The 17,540-nt window shown below is 43.3% G+C and overlaps 1 protein-coding gene across 7 annotated transcripts in view; it reads right to left on the bottom strand.

Annotated features, from left to right (window-relative positions):
- Nucleotides 1-17,540, bottom strand: part of KIAA0319 (KIAA0319 ortholog) — a 61,718-nt gene that overhangs the window by 25,921 nt on the left and 18,257 nt on the right. For all 7 annotated transcript variants that reach the window (XR_012774319.1, XM_075493728.1, XM_075493729.1 and 4 more), the window contains 2 exons: nt 9,232-10,004; nt 632-815 (listed from right to left, as the gene is read on the bottom strand). Coding sequence is in view for 6 of the 7 variants with exons in the window: in XM_075493728.1 (XP_075349843.1) it covers nt 632-815; nt 9,232-10,004 (957 nt within the window). In the remaining variant the exon portion in view is untranslated. The remainder of the gene's footprint in view (nt 1-631; nt 816-9,231; nt 10,005-17,540) is intronic.

The following is a 17,540-nucleotide window of genomic DNA, read 5'->3' as shown; positions in this document are numbered from 1 at the left end:
ACTACAGAGGACACAGTGGTGAAACATGTCCTTTTCAAAATAGAAACTTCTGTTCTGCAGCTGGAATTCTGATAAGCTTCTTTACAGCTTTGAAATTAAGGCAAAACTTTTTTTTTCCAGGATGGGGAGGCCATGTTCTCCTCTACTAAGGGCTAGGCTTCTCCCCCATGTTGCTGCATGATATCTGACAACTATATATAGTGGGAACCTGACTGAAAAGTTTCTGAGAGGGAGCAATGTTCTGAAGAGTGACACAAAAATAACAGTATGGCTAGAAAAGACTATTCTGAAACTCCAAAAACTCTCAGGTATTTCTACCAAGTATAAAAATTAACCCATTTTTAAAAGGCTCTTAATCTCTGCTTTTTACTTTCCTATATTTTCTTGAGTTATAATTTCCCATTAATGATGGACTTGGCCAGAGTTTTGCCTCAGAAGTAACTGGCTAAGGGGTCTGGAGTTTGCAGTGTTACTGTAGGTCTACAGGCTTAAAGTGGGATGATGTTACATTTGGATAAAGAGCGAGCTCATAACTAACAACAGGTTGGAAGCCTGACAGTAGTAAAGCCATCCCCGCCCACTGTCCAACCTGCAGGTACCCCTCAGATCTCCGGCTATGTTGAAACATTACCTGCTTTAGCAGCAGTAGCAGGTGGTGTGAATTGCTGCATGGACTCAGATGGTACAGTATTAGTTGGAAGTAGCATGATCCCACCTTCAGTGACATTCTCTGGGGCCACTGTGGGAGTCTGGGTTTTCTCTGACACACCTGGGGAGAAATCCAGTTTGTCTGAAGAAGGGGAAGGCGTAGCAGCCTGAAAAATGAATTATAGGGAAAGAGTTGTCAGAAGTGAGCCATTTTTCACATCTCTAGATTTAGAGGTATGCTGTTTTTTAAATAGCATGGAGGGTGAAGCCTACTGATTTACATTACTAGGAGGTTTTATTCATATACAGAATATCTATCAAAGGAGGACTGCTTTTTTTCCATCAGGCTTTGTAAGAAATGTAATCATTTTCCAGTTTTCAGATGTGGAACAGTGTAGGCTATGGTCTTCAAAATGAGGTAACCTGGAACACAACTAAGGCTATCTGTTCTCAAAATAATAAAGAACAGTAGGACAGGTCTAAATATAGTCATAAACCTTTAAAAGCCAATGACAGAAAGTCTGTGTGGTATTAATGTCTTCGTACTGTACACACACTAACACAACAGAATCCTTGCCTCTTACTACATCTGCTCAGACCAGAACTTGCTCATGCCTTCTTATGTCCTCATCACTAATAAAATGCCCTAAATCTCTCTACTTCAGTCACCAAGCAGCAGTGTTCTTCTCACTGCCCCACCCTGTTAGTAAATCAGAACTGCAGCAAAGGACATGGCAAGTTTTGCAGGAATAACTCAGCACTGTGTAAGCCTTGCCCATCACCTTGCCCCTCTCTCTCAGGCCCCATCACCTTTCTGCAACACATTGGTCTCAATGGGCCAACAGTTTTTCCTTACATCCTCAGGACTTATTTCTGACCTAACATCTAGAGAAAAGCATTTTGCCAATTATGGCTACTGTGGGTGGCACATGAAGACATAACATGCTGCTATTATTTGTACATAATCTATTAACCGAAGAATAGGATTATGAAGGTTGGAAAAATGCATACTCGTATCACAGAACGGCTGAGGTGGGAAGGGATCTCTGGAGATAGCCTAGTCCAACCCCACTCCTCAGAGCAGGGTCAGCTACAGCAGGCTGCTCAGGACCATGCCCAGTCAGGCTTTGAATACTTCCAAGGACAGAGAATCCACAACCTCTCTGGAAAACCTGTTCCAGTGTTTGACCACCCTCACAGGAAAAAAGAAAAAGATGTTTTTAGTGTTTAAATAGAACTCCTTGTATTTCAATTTGTATCCATTGCCTCTTGTGCTGTCACTGGACAGCACTGAAAAGAGCCTGGCTCCATCTTCTTCACTCCTGTTACAGTTATTTATACACATTGGTAAGATCCCCCGAACCCTCTCTGCTCAAGGCTGAACAGTCCCAGCTCTCAGCTTCTCTTCGTATTTCAGGTGCTCCACTTTCACTCTGCAGTCTGTTGCCTCCCTAGGAAATCACAGCAGCTCTGCCTTGGATGTGAACAGGACAAAAAGCTCCCTGTGCAGCTGGGAATGTGAAAGCGATGCCAGGGACTGTTGCTTCCCAGCCTGCGAGGAAACAGAGAGCACGGAAGTCATCTGCAACTCCACCTCTGCCTTCAACAAGGACAGAGAGAAAAGATGCTTGTGCAGCTGGGACAGTGACAGCAGTGTTAGGGGCTTCGGCTGCCTACCCTGTGAGGATGCCAAGGACCACACCAAGAGCTGCACCTCCAGATGGGTCCATAACACAGACATGCAAGCACCTTTGTGGCCACACCTCCAGCTCTGCTCAATGTGCAGAGAGTAACAAGATCTCTCTGAGCTGTTAGGACACTGACAGCAGGATCAGGGACTACAGCCCCCTTAAGGTAATGCCTTCAGCATGTCAACCCTAGACCCTCAGCAGGAATCTCTCCCTGGACAGCGTTATCACGCACAGGGAGAGCCTCAAGCCCATCCTGCCTTATACCTTGACAAAAGGTCTTTCCTCCAGACAGCTCTCCTTTACATACTCACTCCATCCCACATCTTCCAAAAAGATCTTCTTTACCACACTTTGGCAAACCAAAGTGTTTCTTTGCCTTCCAAATTTGAGGGAAATCTACTTTTCTGAGCTTTCTCTGGCTTTCCTCCTCTCCTAGCCCTTTGTCAATCCATCAGCTGAGAAGCAGCCATCCTGGCTTTGCAGGACAGATGGGGACAAAGTCACATTAAATGTACCTTTCCTGGGACACTCTCTTCTGCAACGGCACCAAACCTCTCTTCAGTCAGCAAGCCTACACAAGACTCTGCAGTCGAAAAAGGTGCCCTGTGGCACTGTCACGTCTGAAGCGATGACACAGCTGAAAAGACAGCTTAAACTAAGAATGCCAGCAGGCAGCAGATAATTGGGGCAGGGGCAGTATCAGAATTTGAGCTCTCAGGGAGAAACTATTACTGAACATATGCTGAAGCAGATGTGGAGGGCAAGATTAACCTAAGTTCCAGCCCAGGAACTGAAAGGAAAAGGAAAGAAAAGAAGGACTCCAGGAGTGAGTAGGGCAGGCAGTTCTGTTGGTATGGGCTTTGTGGGTTTTTTTTCTTTGCTTTTACCCACCTGTACAGCCACTACTGCTTGTTACAAAACAAACACACCAACTGTGAGGGCCCATGTCCTTCAGTTCTCGGGGTTTGACTTGAGTGCAAATCTCAAGAAATCCAACAGAAAACAAGAACACTCCCATAATCCAAAAGGAAAAAGATAGTCATACAGTTCCCTGGGGAACCTCAAAGTTACCGTGCAGGCAACAGCATCATGCCAAGGGGGATCCTTCCCTGCTTCTGGTCGCTGGCTGACCCCACAGATTGGGTGCTTTCTCTTCTCCCCATGGATGGGAAGGACAAGCCCAACCATGTTGCCTTGCTCCATCCTGATCCTCTATGCAACCCACCTTTCCCCCTTGAGGAAGCATCTTCCTCAAGTACTCCTAAAGATAACTGATCAGGACTCTGGTGAGTCAAGGGCTGCTACTGTTGTGTTTTATATGACTGCTTCCCCAGCAGTGTTTCCTCCATGTCCCTCTGCACATATGACTACTACATAACTGCAGTACCATTTGTTCTTTCTCATTTATCTGGAAAACCTTATGGAGGGCAGCTCTGTCAGCAGTGAAACTCTGCTCTTTCAGTGGTCTGCTGCTGCCTCCTTCTCTGCATTCAGTTATCTGTCCAATGATTTCAAGCAAGTATGACCTCTACTAATTGTGTCATTGGGAAGCTGCAAAAGAGCAAATCATCATACTGTATGACAAGACGTGCAGAATTCAAGAAAGAAATAAACATTTTTGACAGGTAAAACTACATATCAAAACATCTCTCAGGGGTCTTATAAATCCCCTAGGGATCAAGTCAATGCATTTTTAACCAAACAGGACTGTTCAGCATTCAGGGGCCTCAAAACTGAAACAAAGCCAAAATAAGATATTAACGTCTCTGATACTCCACTTCATTCTAACTCTTAAATATCAATTCTGAAGGCATACCAATCAGACATTAAAAGGCTCTTCATCACATATATTTTGTCAGCCATCTTAAGCTTTCTTAGGTGGAGCTTTATGCATTTTGACTGCACCATTATTCCTGCAAATGCAATAAACTCAAGAATCAAGTCAGGTGTAACCTATTGAATAAATGTTTGAAACATTGCATTATCAACATAGCAGTAGCTGGAATCTCACTAAGACCTGAAAAACCTCATCTTGCTTAACAGATCAGCAGTTAACTGGAACTTTTAAAAAGACAATTAATACTTCACAGGTATCTCACTTCAAGGATGGGCAGCACTGCAGATTTCTGTTTTGGGCAGCTTGACAGCATTTACTCGGTACAGATTTCTAAATGTATTCATGTCATTGAGCTGCTAGAGGGTGACAGTCCATAAGATCATTCTGAACTCTGATGTAAACCCAAAAGCCAGGTTACTCAGTTAACTGACAAACCCCATATGCTCCATCCCAAGTCACATACAGAAACCTCCTCCACCTGACTGCATTTATAACAAGGATGCTCCTGGGGCACAGACTCGAGAGGCCTGTGTTTGGTTGGTCTCACAGTTTAAAATCTGTCTCCAGGTCCTTGCTCAAAGAACACATCACCCGAGTACACTGCATCCTGCTGACTACTGTGAAGGGAGGGAACCGCATTTTTGCCACCCTGCTCTGTCTTGCTTGTCAAAACAGCTTTGTCTGGAAGCTGTAGAAGGGAGTACCTCGGCATGGACCTAGGAACAGAGCTATAGAATTTCTGTGGCACAATTAAGTGGAGGATAGGAAAATATTGTATAACACACAATAAACAGAGAGTATTTAATTAAAGTTATTAGCAAAAATGGTTTTAAGACCTTCACATTTTCATAACCTATATAAAAAGATTGCAGTTTGAGAGGTAGTTTGGATTATATACCAGTGAGAAAACTATTTGGAGACATCTTGGCATTTTTAATCCAGTATAAAAACTTAAGATTTCCTTAATAACAAAATTTCTACACAAATATGAAACACAAATATGTACCTGAACAATCCATATGAGATTTGATTAAAATGTCTGATTGCTGGAGAAAGAGACACATAAGAAGGAAATCCTGTCACCAGAATTTATCATAGGCAGCATCTTCTTCACTAGAGTCACGAGTGCAGTTCCCAAACCAGAAAAACTTGAAGCCAAGCCGGAAGTTTGTGTTAGGCATAACCAGCAGGGTTTGGATGGCAGGGGACTGGCTGCAGGGGTCACCCCTGTGGTCCCAGACCGTTTGACAATGGATGGAAACAAGCCACCGTGCGCCAACACTGCAACCACTCAGACATAGTTAAGAAAGGGCAGCCACTGGGGGCAGGGGACACAGGAGGAGGTAGGGGGGATGCACAACAGGACACATGAGAGGGAACATGTGGAAGGGGACATTATTGGGCACAGGGCTGGAGACACCCTCTTGGAAGGTGGCAGTTCATGCCACCTCCCAGGGGACTGAGGCCTACAGAGAAGCCCACAAGTAGATGTTGAAGAAACAAGAAGAAGGAAGGAACAGTGGCAGAAAAGAGAAAGAAGCAACAAGTGGCAAAAAGGAAACTGCCATGCACTGACCCCAACCTCCTGTGCCACCTGTCGCCTCACCAAAGGGACTGAGAATAATGCGCAGTGAAAAGAAGGGAAGTGGAGAGGACATGTGTCTGCACTGAAGTTGAACCTGGGGAAGGCCAGGGAAAGGTGTTTGCCAAAACCACTCATCTTCATTTTTCTATGAACATCTAAATTCAAAGGATTCCCACTTGGGAAACTAAGGCTGCACAGGCTTTGGCAGTTTCTCAAAACCTTCTGCTTCTCCAGATGCTTAACCTTTCTCTACACTAATAGAGAGCTTTTAGAGTCATTTCACAATACATTTCATGAACGGCTTTCAATGCTATCCCATCAACCCTCTACAGCTCTGCTAACAGAGTGCTGCCAGATTACCCTCTACCTACAGTTGTCTTATCACTTCTTCAACTTCACTACCAGCTGGGGCTAAAGACTGACCCAGTTTTGGAGCTTTGTCCCTTCTGCACTGAAAGAAGCAAGCTCAGCATTTCCACAGGAATTTCAATGGCTGTGCTAGCATAATGTTAGCATAATGTAAAGACCACAGAGGAATGCCTCCTCCGTGTCCCAGTGAGAAAGAGGCTTCTCTCCATTTCACTTCACAATAAACTCCCATCTATGCAGGCAGTGCACAAAGAGAAAGCAAAATCTTTCTATTCTGGCTGGGGTGGCAAAATCAAAGTAGAGATTTACAAAGTAGGCTTGGCTATATACATCATTACCACTGCAAGGCATGAAACCTCACATTCATAAAGCTATATTCACATGACCCCTTAGAGATGGGGAACGGATTTGCTCAGCTCTGTTTGCCACACACTTCAGGTAAAGTCAAGGTTGTATAGCTTCTCTAAGGCACAAGTCATAAGCAGTTCAGTCAGCAGAGATCCTGACAATTGGCTAAAGCTTAGCACAGTGCTAATGTGCCTTCCATTTGCCAGGAAAATACAATGGAGGCAAGCTTCAAGTCTTACTGCACGCCCAAAGTGCACAAACATGGTGGTGCACAGAGCTACTGCAGGTTGTTTCCATGGCTTAATTTCCAGCACACGGCACAGGCAGTAACTAAAAGGTGCTTGTTAGTTTCCCCTAGTAGATGGAGGGAAAAATGGGAGATGAGCTTAGTACTGCAGTGGCTGGGTTTCCTTAATTTTAACTTTGTAAGAACAGCTCAGCTATCGCCCTTTGTTAGAACTAACTGCAACTCTAGTGCATGACAGAACATCACTAAGTTTTATCAGCAGGGACAGTATACTTTGATATCATACTTTTCATATGTACATTTATATGTACTTTTTGCATACTAATAGAAAAAACAAATAGTATCTACCCCTCTCACCTAAACTCCCATGTTAATTTACGCTCATTTCACTGTCTGCATGGGAGATACTTTTTAAAACAAGTCTTCTGTTGTCAACTCTGCTTGCAGAAGCAGTACCCACTTTTCAACTTGCAACAGCACTTTATCTGTTACAAATGTTCTTCCCTAGACATGGAGACAAGTTCTAATCTCTTCTCACTCACGCCAACAAACTCCAGACAATCCTGGTCAATCATAAAAGTCACAGGCTATCTTAAGCCTGGAGGAGGTGATCCTTCAAAAGCAACCTGCTCTTATGGTCCCTGCTTATCTCCAGGACAGTCTCCCTTGGGATTCTTCCAAGCAGATCCCACAACAGGCCAAAGGCTCCTCCCCTGAAGCCCATGGCCGTGACCCTGATTTTTGACATATTCCTGCCCCTCTCATGAGCCTGAACTTCACTACCTCTGGCCACATCCCTGACCAATCCCTCCTTGCCTGCAGGGGTGAGGTCTGGCAGAGCCTCTCTCCTTGTCAGCTCCACAATCACCTCTGACAACTTCTTGAAGTTATCATCAACGCATGCCAGAAACCTCCTGCATTGCTTGTGCCCAGCTCTCTTGCCCTCCCAGTAGGTATTGGGGTGGCTTAAATCCCCATGAGGATGAGGGGCTGTGAATATGAGGCTCCTCCTAGCTGCCTGAAGGCTTCATCTACTTCTTCCTGACCAGGCAGTCTGTGGCAGACATGCACCCTAATGTTGCTCACAACAGCTGGCCTGCCAGCCCCGACCCACATAAACTCTTTACTAGCTCACTGCCATCTCTAGGGAGAGCTCCTAGGCCTCCCCCTAGCACCTGCTGAAAGGGTGCATCACCCTCCATGATCATGAGCCAGCTAAGGCAAAAGCCCAAAGCACCCTTTGATCAAGAACAGCTGACAGAGCTTGTGAGAAGCTGCTAGAGGTCCCAGCCTCTGCTAGCTGTCCTCTCCCAGCTGCAGCAACCACTCTTGTTCCTCACAGAACCCTCAGAGGCCCCCCAAGAATCCCAGAAATTCTCAGAATATCTAGAAGACCTCAAAGCAGAGCCCAGAAACTGCCACACCTCTAGACTGCAATGGTATCCAAGTCAGATTGTATCTTAAGACTTGCTGTTCTCCACACATACTTTTGCCATTTCAGCCATACCCTCCAAGAACTTCAGTTGTCACAGATTTCATGCAACTTTCTTATTTACAAGTATTTTTCTTCCCTACAGTAAAGGCAATAAATTATGATTTTTACAGCAAGAGATAGGTGGTTGCTGGTTACAAAATCTGGTGGAATTTAGAGCAATCCAGCTAATATTGCTTAATTTCCTCTTCCCTCTAGCAGGGGTGCATGTTAAACCCAGTAAATGTTGCCTTTACAGCCTGTTCCAACTTTCCAACTGATCCCACCCTGTTCTTAAGGAACCAGAGCCCCTTCAGTCCCAACTTATCAAACTGGTTGACATAAATAGAGAACAGGTGCATCTTACTTAAGTATCTAAATTAGGTTTTAAGCATTTAACTTATTTTTCTTATTGCCAGACTCAAGAAAAGGATTCTGAGAACAAAACCACCTTATCCACTTTATCCTGCTGTATATTGTGGTCCAAAACTACCACTGTCCCTCCTTATGTACCTTGCCTCTCTTACATGTTTTAAAAGCATTATAAAAGGTATTTACTCAGCACCATTACATCTGTAACACCACTATGAATTAGTAACATGAAACCCATAAAACAAGCTTGATTTTATTGATGAAGGCACTTATGCTTACCAGTCTTGGCCTTTGGATACTAGAGGGTCCACTAGTATTGCTCAGCTAACTTCTTCTACCGAGTCACCAAGGGTCAGAAGAGAATAATACTGTAACACTATTACACCAGCTCCAAGCCCACTCATCTGTACACTTCCAAGGAAACCTCAGTGTCCCAAAAGCAGCTCTGCTCCTTATCATCTGATAGAAAAGAGTCCTTTGGTGATTCACCTGCCTCTTAAGACAATCCTCTCCCCTTCAGCCTTTTCTACACTGTAACAGGACTGTAAGTCATTTGAGTGTTAGGGTTACATTACAAAGCAATAATCTAGTTTGATTTGAAAAACAAAACAATTGCAAAGTGGCCTCACCATACTCTGCCTGCTTCCTGAGGGACAAACATACCTCTTTTTGCAAAGCATCATCAGGTTGTGCAAGAAGTTGAACAGCTGCTTCACTTTCAAGTGTCTTCCTGGGGAATGGTGTGATCTCTGGGAGAGATGACAACCCCTGTATCGAGTGTTCGGTGACAGAGTTCAGTTCAGAGCTGTTTTTATTCAGAAGTCTTTCCACCTTCCCAGCCTCCCCTTTCTTTTCAGCAAAGTCTTCCTGGTTATCTCCATCATCACCCACAGAAGAGTTGAAGCCGTTTTCACCTGCCACCATCAGGCCCCAGTCAGCATAATCCGTGCTCTCCTTCTGCTCATGTTTGATGCTCACCTGAAAGGGGTCCTGCTCCAACTCTTTATAATCATCAGTGTATTCAGGTATCTCCTCAAGGCTGGGATCTTTGCCAAGCAGAGACAGCTCCTTCAGGCTACTCACTTCCTCAGATGGTTCATTCTGGAGTCCCACAGAGTGGACCATGCTTGGGATCACTTGCCCAAATCCTAGCAGCGAGGCTGGCCTCTGAGAAGGCCTCAGCACAAAAGTAAGATAGGACTTTACAGTTTCAATTTTTTTAGGTTCACAATTCTCTTTGTGTTGGCAGTTCACGATGTAACAGCGTCGTTCAAACATCCAGGACAAGTCACAACCAGAGAAGTCACAACATGCTGCGATGCAGTCGGACACTGACATAGCATGAGGAACTCGCATAATTTTAGTCGTTTTTAAGTTGGGAGATATTACCGCACCCGAGTATGTGGCTCCTTCTCTGCACTGCTCACAACTGGAACCTGAAACAACACCACCAACATAAGGCACAACACTACAACCAAGCCATAATATAGTTTACTGTGACCAAAAATGGCTTATCACAGGAGACAAGATAAAGACAGGTGGTACCCTGCTTAAATAAGCTAACTTCCTTTCACTAATGTCACCACTACTTTTTTTTCCAGTATGTCCCCTTGCAGTGGTATTTGTACATTGGAGGATTTTTCAGTGTAGGACCTTGATATGTTTTGCGAAGTACCCTTGCTACAAATACAAATACACAGAGATGAAAGTGAGTTGCCAATACTTAAAAACAGGAACAGAGCAGGGAACACAAAAAAAAAATCATGGGGTACGTCCATTAGCCCCATAGCACAGTGAGCAAAACATGTTTTAAAACAAAACTCAAATAAGATGCTCTAACACGTCATTGTTTCATCTGAGGGAGAAGGCAGCAAAAAGCTACATAGGAGAAACATTTGCCATCTCACTTGAACTTCATGACGAGTCCCTCATACCAACATAATTGCTGGGCTTAATATAAAAGCTGGATCAAATTCTCAAACTTTTGCTGCTTTACCCACTAGTTCAGGTGAATCCCAGGAGCTTGGTCCAGTAGGGAGCATCCTTCCTTCCTTTGCAGTGAAGTTGTAATCTTTTAGTATGAAATCAGAATTATTTTCATAGCACATCACAGACTGAGTGTGAAGTGTTCAAATCAAGCATGAATCAACATACTGTATCTCTCAGTCAATTTTTAACTTCTTTTCTAGGTGTTTTTTTCCTGGTTATAACTGCCCTTCAGAATTCCTCTATCCAAAACGCAACTTGAAAAATCTGATCATGCTTCAAAAAACAGTTGAGTAAAACCAGGGCATTCTTCATAACACAGTTTTCAACTAGACTTGCTAACTCAACCAATGAAAACAGGATGTCACCACTGTACAGCTAACACAGTAATGGAAGACAAAGTTGACTCTGCCTGCTTTGCACGTCATTAACAGTTGAGTTCTGGCAGCAGAAACCTCATTATTCACAACAGCATATGGCAGGAGAAAAAGAAAAAGGCAGCTTGACTAATGGATTCCAGCTCAAATCTGTTGAGCTGATGGGCAGGAAAAATGAAAATCAAGGAGTAGGAATAGGCCAGCAATAGGGGTTACATCTGACCATGACCTAGAGCCTTGGAGATGCAGAGATTCTCCTACTCACGCAGTGTGTTTAACACTGCACTACAGTTCTCACGACATCTTCTGGGCTGAACTGCAGTACACTCCTTCACAATATATGATCCGAATACAGCTACTGAAATACTTGTGGGGCATCATGTTGCCTGGGATGAATGTACAGCTTGCAAAGTAGGTTAAGTTCAATGCAAAAAACCCAAAACAAAAAAAAAATTGCACCACACACCGAGGGATAGAGAGGACAAGACTTTATGATGGTTTTGCAGAGCTGGCTATTTGGGCTAAGGAAAAACATGAAACAAAACCAAATTTTAAAAAATATCAATGACTTGCAAATACATATAGCTGAATAGGAAGCTGACAAAAAGGATAAACAGCTTCAACTACCATTTTTCTGACTACAGCTACTCCTTCACACAGAGCTGGGATGCTGTTTACTCTTTCACTTTACACTTTCAGTGAAAAATCTATGCAGGGGAACATGAATTTAAAACAACCTAACCTGTTCCAACATAGCCCACACACAAAATATCTTTATCTGTATCCAGGAGATGCTCAGGATTTGTGCATTTTTTTCTTTCACACTGCATATAAATATTTCCTCTACATTCCCTTTCATCTCCAAGAACATAAGACCCTGACAGAGACTCTGAATTGTCATCACAAGTCTTTACTTTGTCTGTACAACTTAGGACAGGACACCCAGCAGAGCTCTGGGTTAAAATGAAGTATAGGAGTCAGGCAGCCCATTTAACCATTCTGTCCTTTTTCAACCCGTATCAAGTTAGTTAACCCTGTAAGTCAGCAGGGAGACGAGAAACAGGCCTTTATTAAAGTAAAACAGAAACATGACTCTGTGTGGATGTGCAGTATTAGGTTGGCAACAACTCATTACAATTAATACTTTAGGAACAACACTATTAAGGTGGGTCAAAAAACTCCTTTGAGGGCTGTTTTCATCCCTTCCCTTCTTTACCTGAAGGAGAAAGTGACCAACCTGTTACAAGAAATTTGGAAATTTCATTATTTATTTGGTCAGACAAGAATGACCAACAATCCTTGTCTTAGAGACAGACTTACACAATTGGAATAATCCAAAGCTCTAACCTGAGGCCAGACTTCAAGTCCTCACTCAGCCTGATGTCAAACAAAGCTTCAAATCTCACTCTGCCACTTTCAGTTTCATACATCAGCTATCACACTGCAGTCAACCTCACCCAAAATTAACAGTGTTTCATTAGTCATAGAGAGAAACAAGTCCAGCAAATTCCTAAGATAATGCATGACTTCAAACCTACATCTACTAAGCATACATCCTAGCCACAGACCTTAGCTACCTCCTTTCTCAAATGTCAGAAGGCCTTGCTTTCATCCCAGTTAGGAATGGAAAAAGCAGAAGAGCAGAAGAGCTCAGATTCAGACCTTGCACCAAGAAAAGTCACATTTGACCAGAATCACCTCCCATTACCTTCTTGCTGGCAGAACAGCACCAAGAGCTCAGGTGGCACACTATTCTCACAGCCTGAAAGCCTCTGAACTACGTGAGCATGGAAGGTCCTACAGCAGTTTCCTGTAGGAAGAGTAGGACTGTCTGCTTTCTTGACATCTGCTCCCTCCACTCTAAGCAACAAACTAGTTCCATTCTGTTTTTAGGGTTAATGATTTTTTTTTATCTATCCAAGTAACTTTTACCTCATTTTGGTGCATTTTGAGAGGAAAGATGCTGTATCAGTAAGAAATAAGTTTTGTTTTTCCTACCATAACAACATATTGAAACAAATTCGATAAGGTTCTGGAAGCAAAATAAAAATAACTTCTTTTTTTTTTAATTGCAGTCACCTAAGAGGACAACTTGAACTCCAATTTTCAAGCTAGAGCTTATTTCCACAGCAGAGTTATAAACCCCTAAAAAGCACACTTTATATCATAAATGCTGAAAAAGTCTTATACTCCAGCAGCTTTAGTAATGGCCTATAGAAAGTACTGTCCTGGAAACCAGAAAAGCTATATTACTGAGAACTTCATCAACATCTGTAATGTCACTGCATCAGTTCCTCTAGCAACAGCTAACCTCTCTGTACACCATAAATGTGTTTTCACTCTTTTTCTACAGATTGCTTTTAGGTTATGTTGTGTTTCCCCTGCCTTTCCCTGAAAACTCACAGGTCTTTAAACAGGGATACATCCAGGATGCCAAAGTGCTCTTTTGGGCCTCAGTGAGGATGCTGACTGCAGATTAAGCACTGCAAGGGGAGGAGGAGAAGGAGAACAAATAGACAAAAATATGCTCAGTTACATAAAGGCAAATCCTCAACACAAAGCTAAAGCCAATAGTATTCTAGCTACATCTACAAACAATGAGCCTCAAAGCTTTTGTGGCCATTACAGCAGCCTTCATGATGTTTATCATTCAATTCTTGTGTTCAGGATCTGTCAAAGCTCCCTAATTAGTTCAGTGGGTCTGATGGTCCTCTCCAAGTATCATTTTCATTCCATGAATTGCTATCATCCCTGTTTGTCACTGATAAATCAACTACGTGCTATTTAAAGAGGGAAAAAAAAAAAGAAAAAAAAACCCCACACCTAAAGAACACTTCTACCCCTCCGCCCCTTTTTTTTTTACCAGGCTGTGGATATGCTCACAATCCACATGTGCCCAAATCGCAGACCAGATCTGGCCTGACAAAACGATTCATCCAACCCACAGCCCATTCTCCCCTTAATTTACACATGAGCACCTACACACACTGAATTACTCAACAGATGGCTCGTCTGTCCCATCAATGAATCTGGATATTTGCAGTTGGAGACTAGAAGGGTACATGCATAGGTGCAGCCACTATGTCCCTCCACAAGGAAACAACAGACCACTGCCAACAGAGACATGGACAATATGAACTAACCTGTCATACTGCATAACTCACTATAATCTCAGAGGTCATAATCAGGCACTACAACATCTTGTCTCTCTGGAGAGACCTGCGTGAACCAGAACACATTACTAGAACATCTAGCCATGGCAGTATAAATAACAAATAATGCACTGTGACCCCAGGCTAGTGGTTCCACTGTCATTTCAAAGGCATACCTACGTCTTAAAGTGTCCTTTGACACTCCTGGCCTGTGTTTCATGCACTAAATACATGGGAATAAAAGGGTATTCATCTTATTCTTCAAAGTCCAAGAACAGCAGTAGTGAAATGTGTTGAAAATTGATGGCGCGTAATGTATTTAGAAACATCCTCCCCTAGATTAAAGAAAAGGATACTGGTGATGTCTGACAAAGACTCTGGGAGGTCATGTAATCTATGGCTGAGCTGCATGGAGTTAAAAACAGAAGACTAGATTCCACAGCACCTGTGACTGCAATTACCTGCCAATCCATCTTTGCATTTTTGTTGGAGTGGCTAATCTCAGAACAAAGCACCACAATAAGAACACACAGTATGAGAAAACAGTCAGCCATGAGAACGCTATTATATTTGCAGAAATGCATTTCAATAGCAGTATTTGCAAGGCGTGCCTCACATGCCAGATTAGAATATGCCTGCTCAAGATGAGAGCTAGACTGAACTGATTCCAAGGTGTTGGATTCCCAGATGCAAAGTAAACTGTTGTTTCTGTGGTGGAAAGTAATGTCTTCTATCTCTCATAGGAAAAAAAAAAATCATTTTCAGATGCATTAACATAAAAACTATTTATTAACAGCCAGAATAATTGAAATCTATTTCAACATAAGCTGATTTCACCAATGAATGGATATAAGCCAGTGAAATGAGACTGGCATTATAAGGAATGCCTATGTGGAGAAGCTAGGAGCTGCATCCACAGGTTTGGGAAGTCAATCATCCAAATTGCATGAGATGCTGAGTGACAGAGGCATGGTACGTGGTATACATGGTATACACTACCTACCAACACATCCAGCTCAAGCCTCCTGAGAGGCACAAACATTAGTCAGTGGTAGATATCTGTATCCATTAGGTGATCTGCCTACTGTTCTAGCTTTGTTTTTCATTGTATTGGGTTTATGTGGCAGGGTTTTGGTAGTCGGGGGGTGGGGGGAAATGTACTGCAGGGGTGGCTTCTGTGAGAAGACACCAGAAGCTGCCCCCATGTCAGACAGAGCCAGCTCCAAGAGGAACCCACTGCTGGCCAAGTCTGAGCCAATCTGCGATGTTGGTAGCACCTCTGTGATAGAATATTCAAGAAGGAGTAAAAAACACTGTGCAACAGCAGCAGCCAGGAGAGAGGAGTGAGAATATGTGAGAGAAACAACTCTGCAGACACCAAGGTCAGTGAAGAAGGAGGGGAAGGAGGTGCTCCAGGCATCAGAGCAGAGATTCCCCTGCAAACCCATGGTGAAGACCATGGTAAAGCAGGTTGTCCTCCTGCAGTCCACAGAGGTCCACGGTGGAGCAGACATCCACCCTACAGCCCATGGAGGACCCCACACTGGAGCAGGTGGATAAGCCCTGAAGGAAGCTGTGACCCCATGGAGAGCCCACACTGCAGCAGCCTCCTGGCAGGGACTGCAGCCCTGTGGAGAGAAGGCCATGCAGAAGCAGGTTTTCTAGCAGGACCTGTGACCCTGTGGGGGACCCATGCTGGAGTGGTCCATTCCTGAAGGACTGCACCCCGTGGAAAGGACCCATGCTGGAGCAGTTCTTGAAGAACTGCAGCCCATGGGAAGGACCCACTTTGGAGAAGTTTGTGAAGGACTGTATCTTGTGGGAGAGACCCCACGCTGGAGCAGGCAGAAGAGTGTGAGAAGGAAAGAGTGGCAGAGACAAAGCGTTACAAACTGATTGCAACCCTCATTCCCCATCCCCCTAAGCCTCTCGGGGGAAGGAGTTAGAAGAGTTCGGAGTGAAGTTGAGCCTGGGAAGAAGGGAGAGGTGGGGGGAAGGTGTTTTTAGATTTGTCCTTACTTCTCGTTATCCTACTCTAATTAATTGGCAATACATTAAATTAACTTCCCTATGTCAAGTCTGGTTTGCTCTTGACTGTAATTGGTACGTGATCTCCCTGTCCTGATCTCAGCCCGTGAGCTTTTAATCATATTTTTCTCTCCCATCTTGTTGAGAAGGGGAAGTGAGCGCGCAACTTGCTGGGCACCTGGTGGCCAGCCAAGGTCAACCCATCATGTTCATGAAAAGCAGTCAAACGCTATTAGCCAAAAGCCATCATGCACAAAATAAAAAAAAACCAAATAAATGTCTTCTAAACAGGAGAGAGTAGCCCACCGCCATTTCTTTTGACAAACCAGAGCATATTCTTCAATATACGTCTGAAGATATTCACTACTGAGCCTGTTTCTCTATTATCTCAACGATGCAATGTCAAGCTGCTCTTATATTAAGTCAGCCTTCTCATTATCTTAAGTTAAAACAAGTGTTAAGAAAGCTTTTTTTATAGAAAAAGTAGCCTTTAGAAGCACAAGCTCATGTGCACAGAAAAACTGCAGAATGAACATCTAGCAAATCCCTGAGCCTGAGTCAATTCACCTTAAAGCTTGCACAAAAAAGAAGTCCTTTTGACTTAAAAAAGGCGAGCATCCACTGATGTATTTCAGCGAACATATCCTGGAAATCGGCAAGTACCTTCCAGTTTAGTTAGAGTTAATATTAATTGGATGGAAAATACTGCAAATTATCAATATGAAAATAAATAAGTACTATAATTGATACTAAAATAATGTGATACCAGAATGTATTAGCCCCTAAACACTGTGTGCTGGTACCTGAGATACAGGGACAGGCTTGGAATAGAGCCAGCAGTCTGAGCGTAATGGTCTTGTTCTCACATAAATTAAGAGAGCATAGCAAAATTGCAACTAAAGAATGAAAACAAGACTTTCTATATGGACATGGAGGATATTCTAGCCCGCTAACAATTAACAGCATTATCAAAAGCATAAAACTGTGACATTCTCTACAGCCAAATTTCAGTATATACTGCACATTATTGCCTTCTATTGAAGTTGTGGTTTTTTTCTAAAGATACTGGCATGGACCCTACAGCAGGTATTCAGTATCTCATAGGAGAGCATTTTATTTATTTACAAAAGGCATACTTATTGTTTACTACAGCAACAAAAACCTCCAGGTTCTCCTCAAAAAGCGTGGCACTGCGAGATCCTCAGGGTGATCTTGAGGACTACTTCAAACCAACTATGAGCACAGCTGTAGTTAATGCCTATCCCCCCTCATCCAACATTTCCAAATTCAGTAGTCAATTTAAGCCTTAGCACATTAGCAAGGCTCTCCCTCATGAAACAGCCAATCCTGTTTATACTACAGGACATGAAAGCCAGATAACTGAGTATTATTTTCTCAATTCCTGCTAATATACTGGCAGGAATCTGCC

This window comes from Mycteria americana, chromosome 2, assembly GCF_035582795.1.
Source record: "Mycteria americana isolate JAX WOST 10 ecotype Jacksonville Zoo and Gardens chromosome 2, USCA_MyAme_1.0, whole genome shotgun sequence".
NCBI classification, from domain to species: Eukaryota; Metazoa; Chordata; class Aves; order Ciconiiformes; family Ciconiidae; genus Mycteria; species Mycteria americana.
Note: the sequence above shows the minus strand (reverse complement) of the source record. Positions and strands in the feature narration are given on the sequence as shown.